Source organism: Neolamprologus multifasciatus, chromosome 16, assembly GCF_963576455.1.
Source record: "Neolamprologus multifasciatus chromosome 16, fNeoMul1.2, whole genome shotgun sequence".
Classification (NCBI taxonomy): domain Eukaryota; kingdom Metazoa; phylum Chordata; class Actinopteri; order Cichliformes; family Cichlidae; genus Neolamprologus; species Neolamprologus multifasciatus.
The window spans coordinates 33247258-33272294 of record NC_140454.1 but is presented as its reverse complement, the minus strand read 5'-3'; the positions used below and the strand labels follow the sequence as shown (position 1 = coordinate 33272294).

At 43.5% G+C, this 25037-nt stretch overlaps 1 protein-coding gene across 8 annotated transcripts in view; it reads left to right on the top strand.

The window, feature by feature from the left end:
* Positions 1-25037, top strand: part of LOC146501131 (partitioning defective 3 homolog B-like) — a 269394-nt gene that overhangs the window by 107647 nt on the left and 136710 nt on the right. For 6 of the 8 annotated variants that reach the window (XM_085136428.1, XM_085136432.1, XM_085136431.1 and 3 more), the window contains 5 exons: positions 10087-10278; positions 11218-11376; positions 14948-15083; positions 22055-22160; positions 22510-22640. In XM_085136428.1, the coding sequence (XP_084992554.1) occupies positions 10087-10278; positions 11218-11376; positions 14948-15083; positions 22055-22160; positions 22510-22640 (724 nt within the window). The remainder of the gene's footprint in view (positions 1-10086; positions 10279-11217; positions 11377-14947; positions 15084-22054; positions 22161-22509; positions 22641-25037) is intronic. The other 2 variants (XM_085136430.1, XM_085136429.1) reach the window with 1 other exon arrangement.

Sequence of the window (25037 nt, the reverse complement as noted above, 5' to 3'; positions counted from 1 at the left end):
AGAACCAGGCTCAGGGAGGGGCGGGGCCATCTGCTGCGACCGGTTGGGGTGAGAGAAGGAAGACAGGATAAAGACATGCTGTGGAAGAGAGACAGAGGTTAAGAACAGATATGATTCAATACAGAGAGGTCTGTTAATACATAGTGAGTGAGAAAGGTGACTGGAAAGGAAAAACTCAATGCATCATGGGAATCCCCGGCAGCCTACATCTATTGCAGCATAACTAAGGGAGGATTCAGGGTCACCTGGTCCAGCCCTAACTATATGCTTTAGCAAAAAGGAAAGTTTGAAGCCTAATCTTGAAAGTAGAGATAGTGTCTGTCTCCTGAATCCAAACTGGAAGCTGGTTCCACAGAAGAGGGGCCTGAAAACTGAAGGCTCTCCCTCCCATTCTACCTTTAAATACTCTAGGAACAACAAGTAGGCCTGCAGAGCGAGAGCGAAGTGCTCTAATAGGGTGATATGGTACTACAAGGTCATTAAGATAAGATGGGGCCTGATTATTTAAGACCTTGTATGTGAGGAGCAGGATTTTGAATTCTGGATTTAACAGGAAGCCAAAACAGGAGAAATATGCTCTCTCTTTCTAGTCCCTGTCAGTACTCTTGCTGCAGCATTTTGGATTAACTGAAGGCTTTTCAGTGAGTTTTTTGGACAGCCTGATAATAATGAATTGCAGTCGTCCAGCCTGGAAGTAATAAATGCATGAACTAGTTTTTCAGCGTCACTCTGAGACAGGATATTTCTAATTTTAGAGATGTTGCACAAATGGAAGAACGCAGTCCTACATATTTGTTTAATATGTGCGTTGAAGGACATATCCTGGTCAAAAATGACTCCAAGGTTCCTCACAGTGTTACTGGAGGCCAAGGTAATGCCATCCAGAGTAAGAATCTGGTTAGATACCATATTTCTAAGCTTTTCAGCGCCGAGTACAATAACCTCAGTTTGATCTGAATTAAGAGGCAGAAAGTTAGCGGCCATCCAAGTCTTTATGTCTTTAAGACATTCCTGCAGTTTAACTAATTGGTGTGTGTTATCTGGCTTCATGGACAGATAGAGCTGGGTGTCATCTGCATAGCAGTGTAAATGTATGCTATGTCTTCTAATGATGCTGCCTAAGGGAAGCATGTATAATGTAAACAGAATTGGTCCTAGCACTGAACCCTGTGGAACTCCATAATTAACCTCAGTGTGTGAAGAGGACTCTCCATTTACATGCACAAATTGGAGTCTATTAGATAGATATGATACAAACCACTGCAGTGCAATACCTGTAATACCTACAGCATGTTCTAATCGCTCTAATAGGATATTATGGTCAACAGTATCGAATGCTGCACTAAGGTCAAGAAGGACAAGCACAGAGATGAGTCCACTGTCAGAGGCCATAAGAAGATCATTTGTAACCTTCACTAAAGCTGTTTCTGTGCTGTGATGAACTCTGAAACCTGACTGAAACTCTTCAAATAAACCATTCCTCTGCAGATGATCTGTTAGCTGTTTGACAACTACTCTTTCAAGGATTTTTGATATGAAAGGAAGGTTGGAGATTGGCCTATAATTAGCTAAGACTGCTGGGTCTAGAGATGCTTTTTGAGTAAAGGTTTAACTGCAGCCACCTTGAAGGCCTGTGGTACATAGCTGATTATTAGAGATAGGTTGATCATATATAAGATCGAAGAATTAATCAATGGCAGGACTTCTTTAAGCAGTTTTGTAGGAATGTGGTCTAAAAGTCACGTTGATGGTTTGGAGGAAGTAATTATTGAAGTTAACTCAGAAAGATCAATTGGAGAAAAAGAGTCTAACTTAACATCAATGGTACTAAGAGTAGCTGTAGATAATATTAGATCTGTGGGATGATTATTGGTAATTTTTTCTCTAATGATAACAATTTTATTTTTGAAGAAGTTCATGAAGTCATTACTAGTTAACGTTAAAGGGATGGTTGGCTCAACAGAGCTCTGACTTTTTGTCAGCCTGGCTACAGTGCTGAAGAGAAACCTGGGGTTGTTCTTATTTTCTTCAATCAGTGACGAGTAATAAGATGTTCTGGCTTTGCGGAGGGCTTTCTTATAAAGCAACAAACTATTTCTCCAGGCTAAATGATGATCCTCTAAATTTGTGACACGCCATTTCCTCTCCAGATTACGAGTCATCTGCTTTAGGGTACGTGTTTGAGAATTATACCACGGGGTCAGGTACTTCTGATTAGAGGCCTTAGTTTTCACTGGAGCTACAGTATTCAGAGTCGTACGTAGTGAGGAGGTGAAATTATTAACAAGATAATCGACCTCTGTTGGAGTAGCGTTCAGATAGCTGCTCTGCTCTGTGTTGGTACAGGGCATTGACGATGATAACAGTGGCTGGATTATATTCTTAAACTTAGTTACAGCGCTTTCAGAAAGACATCAACTTTGATAAAGTCTACTCTCCACTGCTGTGTAATCAATTATTGTAAATGTAAATGTTATCAGGAAATGATCAGACAGGAGAGGGTTTTCAGGAAACACTGTTAAATGTTCAGTTTCTATGCCATATGTTAAAACAAGATCTAGAGTGTGATTAAAGTGGTGGGTGGGTTCTTTTACATTTTGAGAGAAACCAATTGAGTCTAATAACAGATTAAATGCCATGTTGAGGCTGTCGTTTTTAGCATCTACATGGATGTTAAAATCACCCACAATAATTATTTTATCTGAGCTCAGAACTAAATTAGATATAAAGTCTGAGAAATCAGAGAGAAACTCTGTGTAAGGCCCAGGTGGACGATAGATGATAACAAGTAAGACTGGTTTCTGAGTTTCACAGCTGGGGTGGACAATGTTAAGCATCAGGCTTTCAAATTAATTAAAAGTCTGTCTTGGTCTTTCATTAATTAATAGACTGGTGTGAAAAATTGCTGCCACACCTCCCCCTCGGCCTGTGCTTCGAGATTTCTTGTAAGTAGAATGACTCGGGGGTGTTGATTCATTTAAACTAACATAATCATCCTGCTGCAACCAGGTTTCTGTAAGGCAGAGTAAATCAATTTGTTGATCAATTATTAAGTCATGTACTAACAGAGACTTGGAGGAGAGAGACCTAATATTTAATAATCCACATTTCACTGTTTTACTCTTTGGTTCAGATGTGGATACTGTATTGTTCTTTCTTTGTAATTGTTTATGTTTAAGTTGTTTGTTGCTGGTTTTTAGTTTGTTTTTTGTCTTTTTGGAAGCTGACACAGTCTCTATGGAGATGGGTTTTTTTTTTGGGGGGGGGGGGGGGTAGCAGGAGGAGAGAAGCTGCAGAGAGGCGTGTAAGACTGCAACTCTACTTCCTGGTCCCAACTCTGGATAGTCATGTTTTGAGGGGTTTAATAAATTTGTCCATATTTCTAGAAATGAGAGCTGCTCCATCCAAAGTGGGATGGATGCCGTCTCTCCTAACAAGACCAGGTTTCCTCCAGAAAGTTTGCCAATTATCTATGAATTGTGCTATGAACCGCGCTTACTCAAAGATACGGTCTTTATTCTGAGGTCGTACTTATTTGCAGACATGCGGGTAGTCTGCGCGGTCAGATGAAAGTGCATGTGGACTGAGCTTTGTGCACAGCCTCTGATGATGTCATTTACATCTCTCATACATTATTCATTCAAGCAAAACTAAAGCCTTTAAACCTGCATTCTGTCTTTTGGCCAGCAGGGGCGACTCCTCTGACTGTGCATATACAGTGGGGCAAAAAAGTATTTAGTCAGCCACCGATTGTGCAAGTTCCCCCACTTAAAATGATGACAGAGGTCAGTAATTTGCACCAGAGGTACACTTCAACTGTGAGAGACAGAATGTGAAAAAAAAAATCCATGAATTCACATGGTAGGATTTGTAAAAAATTTATTCGTAAATCAGGGTGGAAAATAAGTATTTGGTCACCTCAAACAAGGAAAATCCCTGGCTCTCACAGACCTGTAACGTCTTCTGTGAGAAGCTTTTCTGTCCCCCACTCGTTACCTGTATGAATGGCACCTGTTTGACCTCATCATCTGTATAAAAGACACCTGTCCACAGCCTCAACCAGTCAGACTCCAAACTCCGCCATGGCCAAGACCAAAGAGCTTTCGAAGGACACCAGGAAAAGAATTGTAGACCTACACCAGACTGGGAAGAGTGAATCTACAATAGGCAAGCAGCTTGGTGTGAAAAAATCAACTGTGGGAGCAATCATCAGAAAATGGAAGACATACAAGACCACTGATAATCTCCCTCGATCTGGGGCTCCACGCAAGATCTCATCCCGTGGGGTCAAAATGATCATGAGAACGGTGAGCAAAGATCCCAGAACCACACGGGGGGACCTGGTGAATGACCTGCAGAGAGCTGGGACCAAAGTAACAAAGGTCACCATCAGTAACACACTACAACGGCAGGGAATCAAATCCCGCAGTGCCAGACGTGTTCCGCTGCTGAAGCCAGTGCATGTCCAGGCCCGTCTGAAGTTTGCCAGAGAGCACATGGATGATACAGCAGAGGATTGGGAGAATGTCATGTGGTCAGATGAAACCAAAGTAGAACTTTTTGGTATAAACTCAACTCGTCGTGTTTGGAGGAAGAAGAATACTGAGTTGCATCCCAAGAACACCATACCTACTGTGAAGCATGGGGGTGGAAACATCATGCTATGGGGCTGTTTTTCTGCCAAGGGGACAGGACGACTGATCCGTGTGAAGGACAGAATGAATGGGGCCAAGTATCGTGAGATTTTGAGCCAAAACCTCCTTCCATCAGTGAGAACTTTGAAGATGAAACGAGGCTGGGTCTTCCAACATGACAATGATCCAAAACACACCGCCCGGGCAACAAAGGAGTGGCTCCGTAAGAAGCATTTGAAAGTCCTGGAGTGGCCTAGCCAGTCTCCAGACCTCAACCCCATAGAAAATCTGTGGCGGGAGTTGAAAGTCCGTGTTGCTCGGTGACAGCCCCAAAACATCACTGCTCTTGAGAAGATCTGCATGGAGGAATGGGCCAAAATACCAGCTACTGTGTGTGCAAACCTGGTAAAGACCTATAGTAAACGTTTGACCTCTGTTATTGCCAACAAAGGTTATGTTACAAAGTATTAAGTTGTATTTTTGTTATTGACCAAATACTTATTTTCCACCCTGATTTACGAATAAATTCTTTACAAATCCTACCATGTGAATTCATGGATTTTTTTTTTCACATTCTGTCTCTCACAGTTGAAGTGTACCTCTGGTGCAAATTATTGACCTCTGTCATCATTTTAAGTGGGGGAACTTGCACAATCGGTGGCTGACTAAATACTTTTTTGCCCCACTGTAAGTTAACTTAAGTACCGGATTATAAGGCGCATTAATCGAAACAAAACAGTCAGATAAGTCAAACTTTACTCAACTCGTTCTTCTTGCTTCCTCCACTTCTGTACCATTGATTCATTACTGTTGAATTCTCTCACAGCTGCTCTATTCCCATGTTGTTGCAGTATATTAATGACTAACCTCGTATTGTGGATGGATTATCTCCTGACTGAAGTTGGCTCCTGACTACAGTAGCCGCAATGCTCCAACAATCCATCAAGCGGTGCGGCTTCGTAGCTTACCAAAGTCGGACTAAAACATTTTTGACAGATTTTTGAGCACTGTGTAGCACATCAAATCGGTTCGAGGTCAGTGAGCACAACCAGAATCCATACATAAGGTCACCGGATTATAAGGCAAACTGTCGATTTTTGAGAAAATTAAAGGGGATCAGCACATTCCCTACTTCCAGTCAGAGATCCTCAGTGCAGCCTGACACGTAAAGTATTTTCTTTAATGTGTGTTGTAAAACGGCAGCTGCGACTCTGCTGTCGGCCGTTGCCAAAAAGCAATTCTGTGTTCATGTGGGGATCCTCGGCACATGAACAGAAGGCTGCCCGGCTCGCACCGCGGACCCGTAATGTAACACGATGGCCCGTGACCACTTGTAAGCTTGGAAAACAAACCCTGTGCCGCCAACACCTGCTGTGGATTTCACATCACCTACATGCCAGCTTGCCCTGCATGTGCAGACCTTTAATTGGGAAATCCTTATTAGCGCCATTAGCGCTTTACTTGTTGAACGGCAGCGACGGGCAGATATGAGCCAGAGTACACTGCCTGATTCCAACCAGCCTCTCTGCAGAGATTTGTTCTGTATATTAAATGTGTCGTGGACGCCAAGTGGTTTCCTTTCTTTCACACAGACATGTTAACCTCCAAAGCTTCCTCTTTGTTGTCACTCCTCATCATCTTCCTGTCTCTGTACGATTGTAAATGCTCCTTTGTCTCACTAAGACGGGGCTGTGGGGGTTTCCTCTGCTGCTCTTACTCCAACCATTAGGGAAGAATAGGGTGTGGGGGGGTTGGACAACAGGAGCCCGTCCTGAGCGGTCGGTGATGGGACAGCTATTTTCATAAGTCAGAAGCACGGCCCATAATGTCAGGTGTGGTCCCTGGGAGTACTTACCTCAGCTGTTTGTGTGTATGCATGCTTGTGTAATCACAACGCCACGTTTAAGTACACGGCCACTGTTGTAAAATAGATCCTTGGGCAGTGATTCACACGGCATGGGGCTGTCCACACACACTCACAGAGCCTCAGCATGGCTGGGTGGAAGGGCATCTGTGCACCACTCTCATTAAAAGCAAACACGCACCCAGATAGAGGAACGGCACAGTTTATAGTGCCGAGTGTGAAAGCAGATCAAACACAGCCGATAACCAAAATTATGATCGCCGCTCGTCTTACCTCGCGCTCCTGATAGTGTTTTAATCTTTGTGCGGCTCTCGCTCTGGCTAACAGTTCATCTGTCCTTTAAAGGTGAAGCAGCGCACTGTTCACACTCGTTTTCACATAATGCGTCTCTCCATCATCCCCTCTGTCATGTTTTCCCAGCTCAGTTTAATAAAAAAAAGCGCACACACAAACACACCAATGAAGCCTTTTTAATAGCTTGTCCTCTTGTTGATCCATCGTCGTGGCAACCCATTTAAACGTTAAATGACCAGCACGAGGAGCGAGCTATGCAAACCGCTTTTCCTGTAAGTGGATGGATTTGATAGAGTTTAAGGAGCAAAGACCTTTGCGTGGCTACGAACGTCAAACGGACCCACAGACTCGTGTTTATTATTGTAGTGCATGTGAATATAACCGCCGCTCATAGTGACGAAGGTGAAATAATAGAAATGTTCGATTAAATTTTGGTGATTTCTTTTTTTTATCTCACTACCTGTTAAATCCTCCGTGCTCTGAGGATGCGCTTGCTCCTTATTTTTATGGGAGATCGAATTCCTCACCCAGAAACCATCTTTGCATACATTTGCATATTTTTGTCAGGTTCCATAAAACGTCTCACACCGTTGTGGGTGGTCCTGGTCTCCCCACCCTATCTGAGAAATGCTGCAGTATAACATCCACCCTCTGCTCTAAATTCATTCGGACATTTGCTCTGTTCTGCGCCGAGCGTGAGAAATCACAAATAACAAAAGGACGCGGCGAAATCAGCCGAATAAAAACATTTTAGCTGCGGCGGAAAAACTGAAAAGTTGCCAAACCACGAGCATTGCTTTGGATGGACTTTTGGAGCCTAATGAATCCTCACTGTAATTATGTGCTGAAAGTAGCTAACATTCCTCTTCTGGGTGTTTTGAAGTTCTTTCCAAGGTCGGAAAGCTTCCTATCAGGTCTGGACAGTCAGTCTGATGGGGAAGTTTTTCCAGCAGGGAAAACAGTTTTCTGCAGAGTCGAGGACTTTTTGTCGGCTTAACGCTGTTAAACCTACAATCCCCACAGACAAACAGTGTCTAAAGCTGACACTGCTGACCCAAACAAACACACACAGAGGCAGACTCAGGCTGACTTAATGCATGTGTGTGCAGAGCCACATACACACAGACATGGACTCACTCACAGATATATAGTGTAAGCAGACAAATCAATGCAGTAATTTATGTGAAAGTATAGACAGTCATGGAGAGAGACGACACAAAGCTGCAGGCACTGAAACTTTCATGCAACAGGAAACACACACACACACACACTGTTATTAAAAAGCGTCCCTGCATCAGATACGATTAGAATAAACCAGGCCTGTGTGTCTGTTGGCTAAATGCTAATGCATATGTATTGTGGTTTTTCTGCAGATTGTGCTAAATGTTCTGCTGTAGGTGAGATGTCACACGCACAGATATGTATGAAGATGTACCGTCTCTGTCCTCAGTGCAGAAAGCTGCTAAAGTCTGCTCCAGTGACATCTGTGCTCATTAGCACATTTATGATGTCATCACGCTGCATGTGCTGCTGAAATCAGGATTTTACAAGCTTTTATTGTCTGATAGGGTCACAAGTTAAAGATGACTTCACGTGAAATGATCGATCAAAAAGCAGCCGAATGAATTTCCAGTTTTCTGGGTTTGTTGTTTGGTCCTTTTTGGAGGACGTTGGTGTAAACGAGTCTAAAATGAATAACGATGAGGAGAACATGAATCTGTAAATGTGTGTTTTTAGCTTTGGAAATTAGGTTCTTCCCGGTGATTTACTCCAGCTGTGAGGTTTGTTCATGCAGAGTGAATTTGACGTCATCTTTTTCTGATCTGTCTGTTTTCTTGACCTGTTGGAGCAGATGAGATTTTACAAATGTGGATTTAGCTGTGGGCTTTTTCACTGTGGCATCGCTGATTATGGGAGGACGATTTCTTGTTTCCTGCATGAAGAAATAGTTGCATGTTGACATATAGCACAGGTTGCTTTAGCCACCATGATTAGTGATCAGATATCAGCTGAACTGCTGTAATATTGAAAACTTGTGACATTTATCAGCTGTTTAACTTGAAATGGTAAATGGCCTGTATTTGTATAGCGCTTTTCTAGTCCCTAAGGACCCCAAAGCGCTTCACACTACATTCAGTCATCCACACACTGGTGATGGCAGCTACATTGTAGCCACAGCCACCCTGGGGCGCACTGACAGAGGCGAGGCTGCCGGACACTGGCTCCACCGGGCCCTCTGACCACCACCAGTAGGCAACGGGTGAAGAGTCTCGCCCAAGGACACAACGACCGAGACTGTCCAAGCCGGGGCTCGAACCGGCAACCTTCCGATTACAAGATGAACTGCCAACTCTTGAGCCACGATCGCCCTTGAACCTAGACCTACGTACAACAATCATCCTCCTGTTTTCTCTCAATCGATGATGACGATGATGATGCTGGGGATGATGGTGGATCGTGCGTAAACATGACATGTTTGTGTTGTGTTGTCGGTTATATGTGCAGGTGTGACATGAACTGTGGCTTTGCAGGTTTAATTGATTATGAACGTCACTGAGCTGTTGTCAGCTGTGGTTTCACAATTTTTGTGAGTTTGTTGAAAGTCTGGAAAAATAAAAAACTACTGTTTACCTGTTGTTCCTCTTAGGATCATGTAAACAGTATAATCCATATGCTGTGAAGCTCCGCTCGCTCTCTCCCGCTGAGCCATCACATAATTTTGACTGTCAGTATCTGCTCGCTGTCTTTGTTCACAGTCTTTGTGCCACTAACTCTCCCTCACACTCAGTCATTACCGCCACATCTCTCTCTCTATAATATGCAGTTTTTTCCTTGTGCTTTCTGGCTTTATGATAGTTTTTATGTATATGGTCTGTCTTTGCTTCTGATTTCAGCCTTTCACCATCTTTCCTCATTATATTCACTCTGCTCTTCCTGCTTTCTGTGTTTGTCGTCTTCTCCAATTACCTCGTGAAAATGCGCAGGTCATTTTATTGATATTGCAGACTTGAGAGCAAAATAAAAGGTGGGTATATAAAAGCAGGCGCTCCAAATGGCTTCTTTCTTTTAAACTTTTTATACTCTGACTACAATTTTTTTTGATTTGGAGAGAAATTTAGTTCAAAAGCACCTGGTAGTTTCTCTCAAGTGGAAAAGCTTTTCGTTTAGCTTTTGAAGACTGTTCAAGCTCAATGAGCTAACCCTCTCCCTCCTGCCTTCACCCCGTTCCCAACCCTTTCCCTTCATCATCCCCGTCTCGCCTCTTCTGCCTCCATTACTCTCTGTCGCTTCCAGAGGGACGAGGTGTCCCGCGTGCCGAGCGTGGTCTCAGAGAATGGAAAGGAGCAGCTCATGTTTGAGGTGCCCCTCAACGACACCGGCTCGGCGGGGCTCGGCGTCAGCCTCAAAGGGAACAAGTCCAGGGAGACGGGAGAGGATCTGGGAATCTTCGTCAAATCCATCATACACGGAGGAGCTGCCTACAAGGTGACGCAGTATTCCCATACATACATACACTCATGTAAATCACTTTATCCGTACAGTGCGATGTTTTCTTTTGCTCCAATCACAGTGTAAATGAACAGAAAATGAGCCTCAACCCACGTGGACATCTTTGCACACAAGACTCTCATCTGAGGCCTGGTTGTGATCCTGCTCTGCTAATCTTTGACCTCTTCTTCTCTGTTTGACCAGCGCATGCACACACACCCTCGCACTGGGCGCAGCTGTTAGTGTTTGTGCACAAACAGACAGGAATAGATGGAAAGGGCCTGCTGCAGAGGATTTGTAAATATCTTGCCGATGCAGTCAGGCAGACTGAGCTGACGGAGGTCTCAGTCGATGAGGTGGAGACTGCGTTAAGTCAGACAGCCTTGAGAATGTGTGTGTGCAGGGTTTAAGTCATTTTGGCTGGTTTAACCTCACAGACGCACTCAGTGAAGGCCACAGGTGTGTGTGTGAGCGAGCGTCTGTGTGAGCTCTCCATCATAGCTCAGTGATTTCCTGCCAGTGCTGAAAAGAGAGAATGTCAGACCACACAGTGTAAATAAATGATATTCAACATGTCTTCCTTCTCTCTCCCCAACCAATCACAGCAGATGGCCCCGCCCCTCCCTGAGCCTGGTTCTGCTGGAGGTTTCTTCCTGTTAAAAGGGAGTTTTTCCTTCCCACTGTCGCCAAAGTGCTGCTCATAGGGGGTCATATGATTGTTGGGTTTTTCTCTGTATTTATGAAGCGCCTTGAGGTGACTTTTGTTGTGATTTGGCGCTATATAAATAAAATTGAATTGAATTGAAAATTGAATGTAGTTGTCATTAACTCACAGGCACGTGTGTCCGTGCATGTAGACAGAGTTCGTGCAAAGACATATCTGCAATGCAAACTGTAGAAAACGCACACATCAGCAAACCGCTCTGTGTTTTACAGGATGGACGCCTGCACGTCAATGACCAGCTGGTGGCTGTAAATGGAGAGTCTCTACTGGGACGCCCCAATCACATGGCCATGGAGACGCTGCGGCGCTCCATGTCGCAGGAGGGCAACGTCAGAGGGACCATCCAGCTGGTGGTGCTGAGAGCTTTAAAGGTACAGGTTTTGCCATGTGTGTCGTTTTATATAATAGATAGACGAGCTAAACTAATGAGCCAGTGAGCAGTTCGTCATGTGAAAAACAATTATCGACAAGTCTTTTAATATTATTTTTAAGTAAAAACATGAAAAATAACTAAATATATTTAGGCTTCAGTCGTAAGAGACCAGAAGATGTTACCGAGGCCTCACAAGGCTGTGGATACGAGCTTCTTCAGTGCTGCCATTTAATTTAAATAACGCTCCTCAACCTGTAGATTAACCAGGCTAAAGCAAATACACCTGCAGTAAAGCCTTTATAGAAGGGCCGATGTCTGCTTGACGGCAATAATGAATTCTTTCAGGTAGTATTGTATATCCCTAACTGATATGTTTGTGCTGGTTTAAATATGTTTGATCATTAGTAAAGAATTATTGTATTTGTGACCAGCAGCTGTATTTATTAGGATAGGGAGGGATTAAAGAGCATTGTTCTGTGCTGCTGTAACACAGTGACCATGTGTAATGTTACAGACAGCTGCTGTTGTGAAACCTGGGGGTAAAAGGACTCTCTCGGGTGGGTGTGAAGCTTTACATGGATGGAATGGACAAACAAACTTAAACATATAACTGAAATGTAGAGAATAGACACTGAAAAGCAGACGTTTTAGGAGTTTACTGGTCTGGAGCATCCAGGTGTGTTAACGCCACAGTTCTCCTGGGACTGGATGTCCCAGCAGATTCATCCCAAGAGTCTTCAGGCCTCAGGCAGCAAGTTACACACTTTACGTATAATTAGAGAACGACTGAACCGGTACAACTTCGATCCAGTTTTATTTATGCAGCACCAAATCACAACAACAGTTGCATCAAGGGGCTCAAACAGCACCTCATGCTGTCAGCACGGTGGTGGAGGAGGGTGATCTGGACACCACGGCGTCATCGAGTCGTCCTCTGTATACCACAGTGTTCTGGAGGCAAACATGTCGTGTCTGACATCTAAAGCTTTGCCCAAACTAGTTTTCCACGTGCTGACAGCAGGAGGTGTCTGATGTGCCGTTTGAGCCCCCTGAGACAACTTTGAGACAGCAGACCTCAATGCGATGAAACGCTGTAGCACGATGTAGCATTTCCTCCACAGTCACGCGAGAGACGACAAAATCCCACAGAAAACTGTTACTTCCAGCTGTTGCAGCTAAAGGTGATGCTACAGGCGACTGAATCATTGGGTCTACTTCATTTTTCACATGACTGCATATAAATGTCTCGGTAATATATTTATCTTGTGTGTTATCTCTGCCTTCCACCACGTTTGAAAGCCCCTGCATTCCTCACACTGTGTCTTCTCTGCTTTCAGAGAAGACACAGTGTGCTCCAGCTTTTCGTGTGTGTGACAGAGTGTTCTTGACTCAGCTGTATCTCCTTTCTTTATAAGAGAAAGAGACACTTTTCATCTCGCCTGCTTTTCAGCCGGTGCCTTTTCCGCAGCTCTGTAGTCCGTCTGCAGAAATCCTTGCACGCACAAAGCCAGGGTTGTGGGCTCAAGTGTGGATGACCCTTCGGATGACCTGCTGGTTATTGAAAAAGCTATATACGCTGTGCAGTGTGCTCACATACAGGCACTCCAAACACACACTCAGAGACACAAATCAACACGAAGAGACGCCGTTCAGAGAAGGTGTGTGTATGTAGAGCCACAGGTGCAGTTTAAATGAATAAACTGGACTTATCATATCAGTTAACAGCCTTGTTAAGGTGGGATTTAGTGCATTAGTTGGATAAACTGGAAGCTGGTTTCATGCATGCATGTAGCCGTGTGATTGGGCTTGCTGGGCTTAGGCCATCCTCCCTGTCAATCACCTGACGAGGAAAGCAGTGAGATGCATCAAAGAGGCACCGTCACCACTTTGTCGTAAAAATGGGGGGGTGATAAAGGCAGATAGATAAGAGACTGTACCTTAAAAGCTTTTTCTGGACTCAACATTGATGCTTTTCAGTGTTAGAAAAGTGCAGCACTATATCTTCCCCTCCCTGAATCGTGTAATTTTCTCTCCCTCAGTTCTTCTGGCGGTGTTTGTCTCTCTCTAATCTCTCACTTTATCCAGCTGCTCGTCTAATACAGGACCCATCCAAACACCTTCTGCCTGCATCGCTATGGCTCTGCAGGTTCAGCGGGAATACTCTGACGTTGTTCTCGACCATCGGTCCTTCTGACGTCCCAAAAAAACAAGAAGCAGGTTTTAAACATCCACCCTGTTAATTCTTGCTGTTGGTGCTCATCATGCAGAATAACACCAACATGAAAAACCTGCAACTCAATGCAGCGAATTTCACCTGATTTTTAGTCCTTTGATTTTCCCGTTTGGCTCAAATGCTGTTTGTAGAGCAGCGCTCCTCCCATCCTTGGAAAGTCAGTGGTGTAAGTGCCGTGTGACTGTGTGCCGTGTTTTTCTACTTTAGCAGGGTGAACAAAGTCGGTTTCTAATGGTTTCATATTCAGAGAGGTGGATGAAGTCTTTAAGTGAGATGTTACTGATAATTATTGGAGTTAATGATGAAAATAAACAGAACGCAGACATAGGGTGATGCATGTTTGTCAGGAGAAATCTGTTTGCACTATAACACTAACTAATGGGAAGCATGCTGGGGGGGAGCCAGGAAGGGGGCCTGCTGGATGCATAGGCTGGGTTGGAGTTGGGAGGAGGCTGGGCAAGGGACCGGTGCTGGGTGTGGGGTCAAGAGTAGGACAACAAGGAGGATTTATTGCACACAGGGCGTTGTTATGTCTCCTTTGTTGTTTGAGAGCGGGGATTATCCAACGCAGAGGGGGCAAATACAGCAAAGAAACAGAGTACACTGAATCTCAAAGCAGCAGCAGCATACATATGCATGCATGTTAATGAATCCAGAGAGTTTTCTGCACCCAAACACAAATGACAAATAAATGCAAATTCAATTCCTAAAGAAATAATACATGCACAACGAGACACATCGACAGTATAATCAATGCTTTGTTTGATAGCGCCGGCCCCTCAGAGGGCTGTTCTCTGAGGGGAGAGGTGTGACAGTGTTATCGCACCATCATACGCCGCTGGAGACCCGACGGCCCGGCAGTCCTTCCTGTTACACTTCGCTGTCCCCTTCAAGTCTGCTGTATAGTTGGTGCATTGTAATGTTCTGCACACACATCCACACGGACCCTCGCGCTCACCATGTGATGATGAAATTTACGTCACTGGGACTCGAGCGGACTCGCGAGCGTATAATCGAGGTTTCAGTGCCACATACTGAAAGAGGAAGCAGTGCTGAAGGTGCTTCTAAGCCTGTGGGGGCATGGGAAATGCAGTCCCCTCCGTCACCTTGACCCTGTACTGTCTCTCGAGTGTCTCCCTCGGATTCGCTTCACTCGGCGTGTTATTGTGTTTGAAAACCTCTCACACGCTACTGCTCGTCTCTCCGTTTAAATGCAGTCCACATACAAAACAAGTAGAATCCAGCACGTCACCCAGACTTCATCCAACAAAGTATGATTCACATCTCCTTTTTGTTTTATTTTGAAAGTGTTGAGCGATCTTTGTTCCCGTTCCAGGATCAACACGGTGGATCCCCCAGTCGCTCATTTGACAGCTCCTCTGGCCTTTCTGCACCGCTGAGCCCGATGAACGGTCAGGCCGCTGAGACCGTTCACCTCCCTCTGGTGACCAACGCCATTTATGCATCTAACGGTGAGTTTAGCATGTTATATAACTGCCCTTCAATCATGTGGCGCTGACCTTGTTGCTGCTGCGAGCACCAAACGTGGTAGCATCGACAACAATGCAGATGATTCATCTGCGGATCTGAGTGCTGCCACCCACTCCTGAAGGCTGTTTGTTTGTCCTTGTCTGTTGTCCTAAAATTTGATATGAGAGCGGTTATTTTGTGAGACCTCAACAGGAAAAAATCAGAACTCTGCCATGTTGTTGTGGTGAGTTGAACCTAAAAGTAGACTTCTGAAGCAAACTGGATGAACAAAAGAGGAACCTTCATTCTGGAGGAAGGCCTGACAAACTGAACGGGATCACAAACACACAATCTGACAGCGAATAAAAAGAGACCGCGGCTGGGTATACACGGGAGGGCGACTGTGGAAACACCTGAAACTAATCAAACAGGAAACAACACAGAGGAAGTGATGCTATATACAACACACGAGACAGAAGACTATCAAAATAAAACAGGAAATAAGTAAAAGATGAAAACACCTTTCACAAACAGAGACTTCCAAATGAAAACTTCACTCACTGATCACTGAGCATCAGTCCAGCTCTTTGTGTCCTGAGCCCAGGTGAGACGCTGATGCTGTCTCAAGTTCAGGAGCTCCTAAAGACGTCTCCTCACGGTGACACCGGCCTCAGCTTCAGTTCCATTTTATTAAAATAAACTGAAATCACAACATGCCTCATTCAGCCGTTGACATAGACACTTTGTATCTAACATGCACGTTCTGAAGAACGCATCAAAGGGCCTTAAGCCAAGTTCTCACCTACAGGAAGTGATTTCAAACTAAAGGTCCATTTGGTGACCTCAGGAGTGTAACATTACAGGAACAGGCTTTTTCATGTCCCCTCTGCGTGAATGATACACGCACGCCTGTTTCACGTGTTCCTGACTTTATTCTTTTCTTTAGTTTCGGTTTTCTTTTTACTGTAGAAGCTGCATCAAAGGTGGGCGTGTCGTCTGCACCGAGTCCAGTAAAGAAGCGAATCTGCTTATTGATCATAAGAAATAAACAACGTCTCTGAGAGAAAACAAACATAAACAAAAACCATGATCTCGCCATCTCCAGTTGACTTAATTAGAGGGTATTCTGCTCCCGTTTTTCTCTTTTCTTCTTCGTCTCTCTGCTTCTTTTTACTCGCGTGTCCCTCAGGGTTGTTTTGTTTCTTACTGGAAGGTTCTGCCTGTGAGTGCGCGTTACAAGGCGCCTTCTATCATCGCCATTGTCCAGGTATTACAGATGTTATGGAGACAAAATCGGATGTACACTCGTGATGTAAATCAGAGTTTAAGCATATTTGATGGTATATTTGTCCTATAACAGAGAGTTTAAGGCAGCTGTGCACATTTGTCCTCAGTGTCTGAATGATATCAGTGCTTGTTTGTGTGTGTGTGTGTGTGTGTGTGTGTTGGTTCAGGGATTTTTTTTGGCCAGTATTAAACAGTGCTGTGTTTCTGTGTGTTTACACTGAGACTGGCAAACAGCTCTGACCTTGAACACACTCTGCTGTTCAAATTCACCTCAGCTATCGTGTCATTTACATACACACATTAGTGTGTGTTGGCATACAGTAGCACATTTCTCAGGCTGTGCGAGTTGTGTTGTGTGCTTTCACTGGTGTGTTTGTGTGTGTGTGTGCGTGCGCGCTGGCCTGTGTTTTCACTGTTCTAATGAACTGTTTCACACACTGAATCCACAGTTTTTCTGGCACGCGGTCCAAATTAAAACACTGCACTGTTCTGTGTTTCAGAATAAATTCAGTGTAGTGATTCCTTACATACACATTCATGCACGTGTGTTATTTCTGCATTTTTGAGCTGTCTCTTTCTCTTATCCATCATCTTCTTCTTTCAGTAATCATTCAGTCTTTGTTCTCTCTCTGTCTTCCTGAAGAGTTTATCTACTTGAGCTTAAATTAAGTAGTTTCACATTATGCAGTCTTTCCAAATTTTCTCATGTTTATGTATTTAAATTGTTTTTGTGATGGACCACAAATGAAAGTGATGGTTTAAGAGCACAAATGAAGATCGCTGCAGAAAGTAAAATGTTTTCTGCGCCTGAAGAAACTTAACACAGAAAAATAACCTTAATGATGTCATGCAAGACTTAAGTCAAGCTCGGTAATGTTGGATCCATCCCAGGAGCATCCCAAAGATGTAGCCGCTGTGAGGTCAACATTATTCCACAGCATGACTTTATCCTGTCTTCCTTCTCTCTCCCCAGCCGGTCGCAGCAGATGGCCCCGCCCCTCCCTGAGCCTGGTTCTGCTGGAGGTTTCTTCCTGTTAAAAGGGAGTTTTTCCTTCCAACTGTCACCAAAGTGCTGCTCATAGGGGGTCATATGATTGTTGGGATTTTAGGGTCTACCTTACAATATAAAGCGACTGTTGTTGTGATTTGGCGCCGTATATCCATTACTTTTGGATGCATGTTAGAGTTTGAGTGCAGACATGTGGCTTTTTGAAGCTAGAAGTTCATCATCATCATATTAGGATGAAAGGACGGAGTGGCGAGCTGTCAGCTGATGTTAGCAAACTGACACACAGATCTGCTGGTAACGGAAAGAAACAAACTTCTTTGATGGTCTGCATCATTACATCTGTTAGATAATCTATTAACATGCCCCAAACACAGTGCACAGTTCCAGCCGGGCAGACAAGGATCTGATATAATTACTGTTGTCCGTCAAAGCAACCGCGTCCCTGACTGCAGTAACCAGGTGGATGAATAACAAATTCAACCAAGAGTTTTATGAAGGGGAATCAAGCTGAAGAGACTAAAGACTTTATTTTGCACCATGTTGTGTCTGTAAATGTGCTTTTTATAGCTGTCAAGTTTCTTTTACCTGTGAGTTAAACCGTCCTCGTGTGGCACCGCGAGGAGCTGCAGTCATAGTTTTGTTGTTTGTTTTTTTAATTCAATTCAATTCAATTTTATTTATATAGCACCAAATCACAACAAAAGTCGCCTCAAGGCGCTTCATAGATACAGAGAAAAGCCCAACAATCATATGACCCCCTATGAGCAGCACTTTGGCGACAGTGGGAAGGAAAAACTCCCTTTTAACAGGAAGAAACCTCCAGCAGAACCAGGCTCAGGGAGGGGCGGGGCCATCTGCTGTGATTGGTTGGGGAGAGAAAAGGAAGACAGGATAAAAGACACAGGATGGCACATTTTGAAAAATATCATTGAACATCAAAGTTGAAAACTATTGTTACAGGTTCCTGTTTATAAGAGAACGAGGCGATGTACGATTTTCAAATTGGTACCATAAATGTTTCTCACCTCAGATGAGGTTGAATCTTAAGGTCAGAGGTCAAGTTTTCTGTGAGTCTTTTGAATGTGATATCAAGCATGTCTCATAGGATTCTACATGGGATGTTGATACTATATAGAAATATTTAATACTATGTTTCTCACCACCATTGTTTGTACTGATGACATTAGATGAAACTTTATTAATCCCTCAGGTCGGTTCCTCCAGGAAATTCAGTTTCATAATTCAGGCATTTCGGCATACAGGGAATGATATATGGATAATGACACGTCATCTCATTATGATTTTGTTATGTCACAAAGTTCCTGAATATGTTTTTTATTGGAAAACAAAATTGTTGTGATCAGAAACATTTTCACATGGATTTATATCTAAACCTTTAAACATGCTACACATGCATCATACCCACATAAGTAAAACATAGTAACAAAGTAACTGTAGAAAACATTTCACGTATATTGATACAACACTTGAACCTTTTTCTTTCTGCACTACAAACATGTTAAAGTGCGTTTAAAAAGGAAACAGAATGAATATTTACTGAACGTAAAGTTACTCCCTTCAAAGTAAGAGCGTGAGCTGCCTTGTTTGTTATAGTTTAAGGTATAAGTAAATGCACATTTCCTGCACTCTCGTGATATTCCCCCAGCTATCTGTGGAAGCCAGGATGCTTTTTGAAGGTGTTCCTACACGTGTACAGTAATCAGCAGCAGCTTCTCTCTTTGTCCGGCTCAGGTTGGACATTTGTAGGAGCCAGATCTGCCTTTCTTTGTGGTTTTGGGTCATTGTCCAGCTGAAAAAACAAACGATTACTTTCCACGCTCATGCAGACCCACTCAGTGCAACCTGACTCATGCTCTCAGATCATTAAGAAGACCAGAAGTCCCAGCAGTTCTCTTAAACAATTCCAGCTGAATGAACTGCATTAAACTGCACAGCTAAAGCAAAAAGCCTTGAACGCACCACCAGCGCACCCAAACTTCAGACTGGTTCTGTATTTGTAAAATGAATGCGCCGGTTCCCACGGCTGCAAAGAGAGAGATGGGTGGGGATGATTGGACCAACAAGCCGTAGACAAATACAGATGACAGGAAGGAAACGTGGAGTGTGGAAGAAGAGGATTCATCTATCCTCTATTGGAGCAAACTGATACTGAGCTATCATCCACACAACAAATGCCTTTTTCACTTCAAATAGAGGGAGTCAGTGAGAACAGTGTGTGTGTGTGTGTGTGTGTGTGTGTTTGACAGTTCAGCTGATTAAGGTGCTGGCAGGGAGGAGGAGGAAAAAAGGCTGAAAACTGAGTGAGAGATAAAATGATTTATGGGAGATCTGAGAGGAGAGATAAATGACAGCCAAAATATCAGATTGCAAGAAAGGCAGCAGAAGAAAAATAAAGCAGGTGATTAGTGTAGAAAGCGAGCGGGAGGGAGGGAGCTGAGAGGCTGCGATGCGTTCGGAGGCCGCCGCTTTCCTCTCCAGTTGCAAACGTCTCTGCTTTCAGTCGCACGTGTGCAGAGCGTTTAAAGGACGCTCGGCGAGGACGGTGCTGTGTGGCAGCTATGCACTCTGAGAAGTGATGACTGTATGTAAATTACGCTCGAGTGGATCGTGTGTCTGTGTATCAAGTTGTCACAAGCTCGTTTATCAGGCGGACGCAGCCATATCACTTCTGCACATCTGCACCAACTTTTGCTGTGGTTTATCTCTCTCTTTACTTTTTGCTCAGCCAGCTGCTTATCTTTCCCTCCGCTTCCCTCTCGTCGATCACTCGCTTTAGTTTTTATCCTTAAGACTTTCTGTCTGCGAAGCTTTTCGTGAGAATCGCTTTAACCCACTTTCTAATGTTCTCTCCTCACTAAAGGCGGGTTTTCTAAATATTTAGAGGAGCGCTTGAAGACAACAATAGATCAGAGTAACACGTGTTTATTTGACGTGTTCCTCCACCCATTTTTTGATTATTAAATAGTCCGCCGCTAATGGCTTCAGATGTGATTGTGAAACTGCAGCTACATGCAGCTGCAAGCTGAGGTGGAAATCAGTGTCGGGACTTCCTCAAAACACTCTCGCAGCATAATTCACTTCCTTCTGCTTCCTCCTCCTATGTTTGAAAGCTGCATTTGTTATACCGTGGTCCTTACAGCAGACTCACTAGGAAACAAGTTCAGGCAGCTGCTTGGATGTTTTCTGCTACATTGCTGTGCACCAATTAGGGCTGCCACAAACGATTATTTTGATAGTCGACTAGTCACCGATTATTTTTGCTATTAGTTGACTAATCAGATCATCATCCATTGGACATAAAAGTACAGCTTATTGCATCAGCAGCATCTGCTCTTATATAACTATCATTAGCTTACAGCTTTAAGTGTTTAAGGTATGTGCTAACTAAAAATAAAGACAAGATGATAGTTTATTAAATTTTAATGAAATCTGCAGATTGTTTCGGTGAAGTTTAATAAACTCCTTGCTATCTAAAATATAACAGGACACCGGAGAATTCTCGAGCATCTTCTGATAATCAGCTGTGTGCTTGACGTTTATTCAGCTGTGTAAAAACTATAACTTTAATCTCAGCCAAACCGATTTACTCAGGAACAAATAAAATACTGAAAAAAGCCAAACAATAACATTTTTAAGTTATCTAAGTGACTTATATATCATGTTTAACCTGAGTAGCGAAAGACGGTGGTGGGTTTGAAAACGATTTGCCGGAGTCCGGTGTTTTCACGGCTCTAGTGAGCCTAGCCCCCGGCTAGCTATCGAGCTAGTGGCTAACAGACGTCTCCGAAAACGTCGGAGCGCTTTTGAAAATATGTGGTGTCTTGATAAACTGAGCAGATATTTGAGGTTTACACAGCTACATTCTCGCCTGAAAATATGTTAAACGTTTATTTTGTGACCCAGAAAGAATAATAAGAGTAATATTAAAACTAACTAGCTGCCGCCATTGTTGGAAACTGAGCTGGGCTGCGCTATGAATTCTGGGACACAGCTTCTTCTTCTTCTTCGGGGTTTAACGGCAGCTGGCATCCTTGTACATGCAGTGCTGCCATCTTCTGTTTCAGTCCGTTATTACACTCTTAAATCCTACTACTTATTCCTGCGTCTTTTGTGATCTTACAAAGCTTCAAACGACGACTATTAAATTAGTCATCGACGATTTTGATTGTCGACTAATCGTGGCAGCCCTAGCACCAATAATCATCTCTGTCTCGTTAACAGACAGCAGAGCAGGAATTCAAAGCTAATAGAGGATTTTTGTGTCTGTGTTAAATGTAAAAGCTACACAAGCACCTCCCTGAAAATCTAAATAGCTTTTGTGATTGGCCTGTTTTTAAACGATTAGTAAGATAATCAATTATTATTATTATTGCCCCAATATGAGGAGTAATAGTCATATCTGACAAATATATTTGCCTGTAAACAAATACCCAAATAACTGTAACAAAGAGAGAGAACCCAGGAAGGGGCATTTTATACGTTCCCACTCTGGCTGGCACTGCGTGAAACGCTGAGCCGTGACCACAGCAACACGGACGAGTCGGCTGTACGAACATTCGTTTATTTATTTATGGCCTGATTCTAGAAAAGATGCTTGGTCTGTTTTCTCACCACTGAGGTTTTTATTTTAAATTGAATTGATTGTTTTTTTTCTAGTAACCAACGGGAGTTACTCTCACATGGATGAGGAAGAGGACGGGCTGCTGTATGGACATGACGCTGATTTCAGCAGCTCCAATCAAAACTCTTATCTCCAGGAAAGGTGAGTATTTGTCTTCTTCAGAGGTTTTTACAGACTTACTCTTTATCCACACGTTGGTGTCACCATCACAAAAACATTCGCTGAACTGTTGCTCGCATTATTACTTTTTAGCTGTTCCTAAAAAATAACATTATTGAGCATCTTGTGCTCCATTGCACTGTTTCCTCCCTAATGTAAGATCATTGCTCCTACCGCTGCTGCAGTTATAATAATCGACGTGCGAATGTTGTCTGCACGAGGGTCAAACAACATAAAACGATTCACTCCTGTGTTATTAGAACAACACACGATGCAACTTCCACACAAATAAAATAAGGGCTCTGTTTGCCTTTTGTTTCATTTGTTTAAGGGAAAAGCCTCACATCTCTAGCCCGGCTCAGCCCCAGTCTCCTACCCAGAACCAGAACCAGTGGCAGATCCAGCACGTCAAAGCCTCGAAGAGCATGGACCTGGGTACGACTCAGAACCAGCATCACACTGGTGGGGACTTGATCTTTCCTCGTTGTGCGCTCTGCATGGTAGCTGCGTGCATCCTCACATACATTTAAATATTCCTGCTGCACCACCGGCATGCTCTCCACAGCCACATGCAGACTGACACCTGTCCCACTGCATGCAGGTGGGACCTCTGCAGAGTCACTGGCTGCAGCTTTGTGTTTGTCTTGTGTGCTTAATTACATCCTGTACTAAACAGAATCAGGTTCACGTTAAAGAATAAGACTACGCCGTATATGCTTTTACATGTCGGGGCCCTGGACCTGAGAATAGTGTGATTTGGCTTCTAGGAGTGTGAAGCTGCAGCATCTTTGTGGTTGACCTGTGAACATCTGAGACTTCCAAACTTAAGAAAGCGAGAAACAAAGTGCTAACGCGATGCAGGCTTTAGCTACAGCTTCATATATGTTTTTATTCATGCAAACAGTGTGAGGAGGGTGATGCTGTGAGCTCACATCTCGGTCACCTGTTGCTCTCTGATTCGAGGGTGTGGAGACATTTCAGCGACTGTTTAAAGTCGGCTGCAGAGATGCTGCGTCCGTGTGCGTGCTTACGCCTGTGCTTGTGCATACATCAGTGTAATGTGACAGCGGATGCAGCAGCACAACAAAAGCATATTGTTTCAAATGTCACTTCCCTCAGTCCTCCTCCTTCAGATATGAGTGTGTGTGTGTGTGTGTGTGTGTGAATGAGACAAAGCAGAAGACTATTTGAGCGGCTCAGACGTCTGTTTCTACAGACTAATGGTATGCACTACATGCCTGTGCATCACCTCCTTTGTGTTTTTGCAGCCTCGATCTTCATTAAATGCACGACAAATAAATAAGGATTTATTAACTGATTGCTTGAATGGCATGTTTTCATTGCCAAACCATCAGGCAGCCACAATAACAACATCATATTAAGAAACGCCTCCGTTTTTTCCTGTACTGACAGCAAAAGAGCAAAATTCAGCTTCGCCCAGAAGTGCTGCAGAGGGGGGAGCACCTTACATGTTTGGGATAAATGTTATCCCTCTAGGCTGGCCTGAAGTTCTGCTTGATCCCTCTCTGTTATGTTGCTATTCCCAGCATGCCCTGGGTCTCTGTAAAGTCCAGAAGAACATATTGCTCACACGTCACAAACAAGGCGAGAGCGCTGAAGCTGAGAAGATTGACATGGAAGAAAAATGGGCTAATTTTGGTGACATGTTATAATCTGGCCTGTGACTCAGGGTGTAACTCTCCTATAATTAAATGGAATTTATTAGGTATTATATTTACCTACAAATTAGAGCAGGGCGATAGGACCAAAAATATTTATCACAATATACATTTGAAAATTTGCGATAACGATATAACTGACGATATAATTGACACTAGACAAAATACTTTACAACTAGGGCTGGGTATCGTCACTGATTTCTAGAATCGATTCAATTCCGCTTCACAAGGTCCCGAATCGATTCGATCCACGATTCGATTCGATCCACGATTCGATTCAATTCGATTCACTTCGATTTGAATCTGGGAAATTTTGACAGTCAGAAATATTATAACTCAGATCAGTACATTTACATATTTTTGTATCTATAAAAAGGAAGCTGACACACGCAAGACTTTATCAAAGGTGTGAGCGTCACAGCAGAGGCCTTTGTGTCAAAGCAGCTGAAGATAAAACACAGAAAAACATGAAGGTGATTTTCCTGGCCTGGGATTTTATAAAAATATTCTGCAGTAGATCAAAAACCAAAGAAAACCATTAATCAACACATGAACATTACCTCTGAAGTTACAGCGGTTTTATTAGAGACACAGCGTTTTGCATTTTGCATAATTTTAAACAGTTTAAATTTGTTCAGTATTGAACGGCAGAAATTAGGTTTTCTTTTCAGAAGTATATAAAACGGAAAAAAAAAACGTCGGCAGACAGCGCTGTAAACAACGGTAGACTTGTGCGTAACAAGCAAGCGAATAATGCAGAAAACACTACACAGAGAGAGGGGGGGAGAGAGAGTGAGCACATGAGAAAGCTGTGCATCGTGGTCGAAGCAAAACAGTAAAAGTAAGAGTGAATACATGACGATGTTTATGTGAAGCGTAGTTTGGATCTTCTTTTGCTGCTGGTTCGGTCAATATTGTTTGAAGAGACATCAAACTAACAGCTTTAGAATCAGCGCATAAAGGGTGTAAACACAAAGCGCGGACCGCCGACAGATCAGAATCAGAGAGCTGTCGGCTTTCAGCCCCGACTGTGAGAAAGGCGACATCTAACTGATTCTGATCCGCGGATCTGCGCTGTGTGTTTAAGTCTTTGTGCAGAATCCGTGTTCCTGCTCTCATTTACTGTCTTAGCTGTTTGGTGGTTGTTGAAATTTTGTGAGATTTCACCAGAGATTCTGGC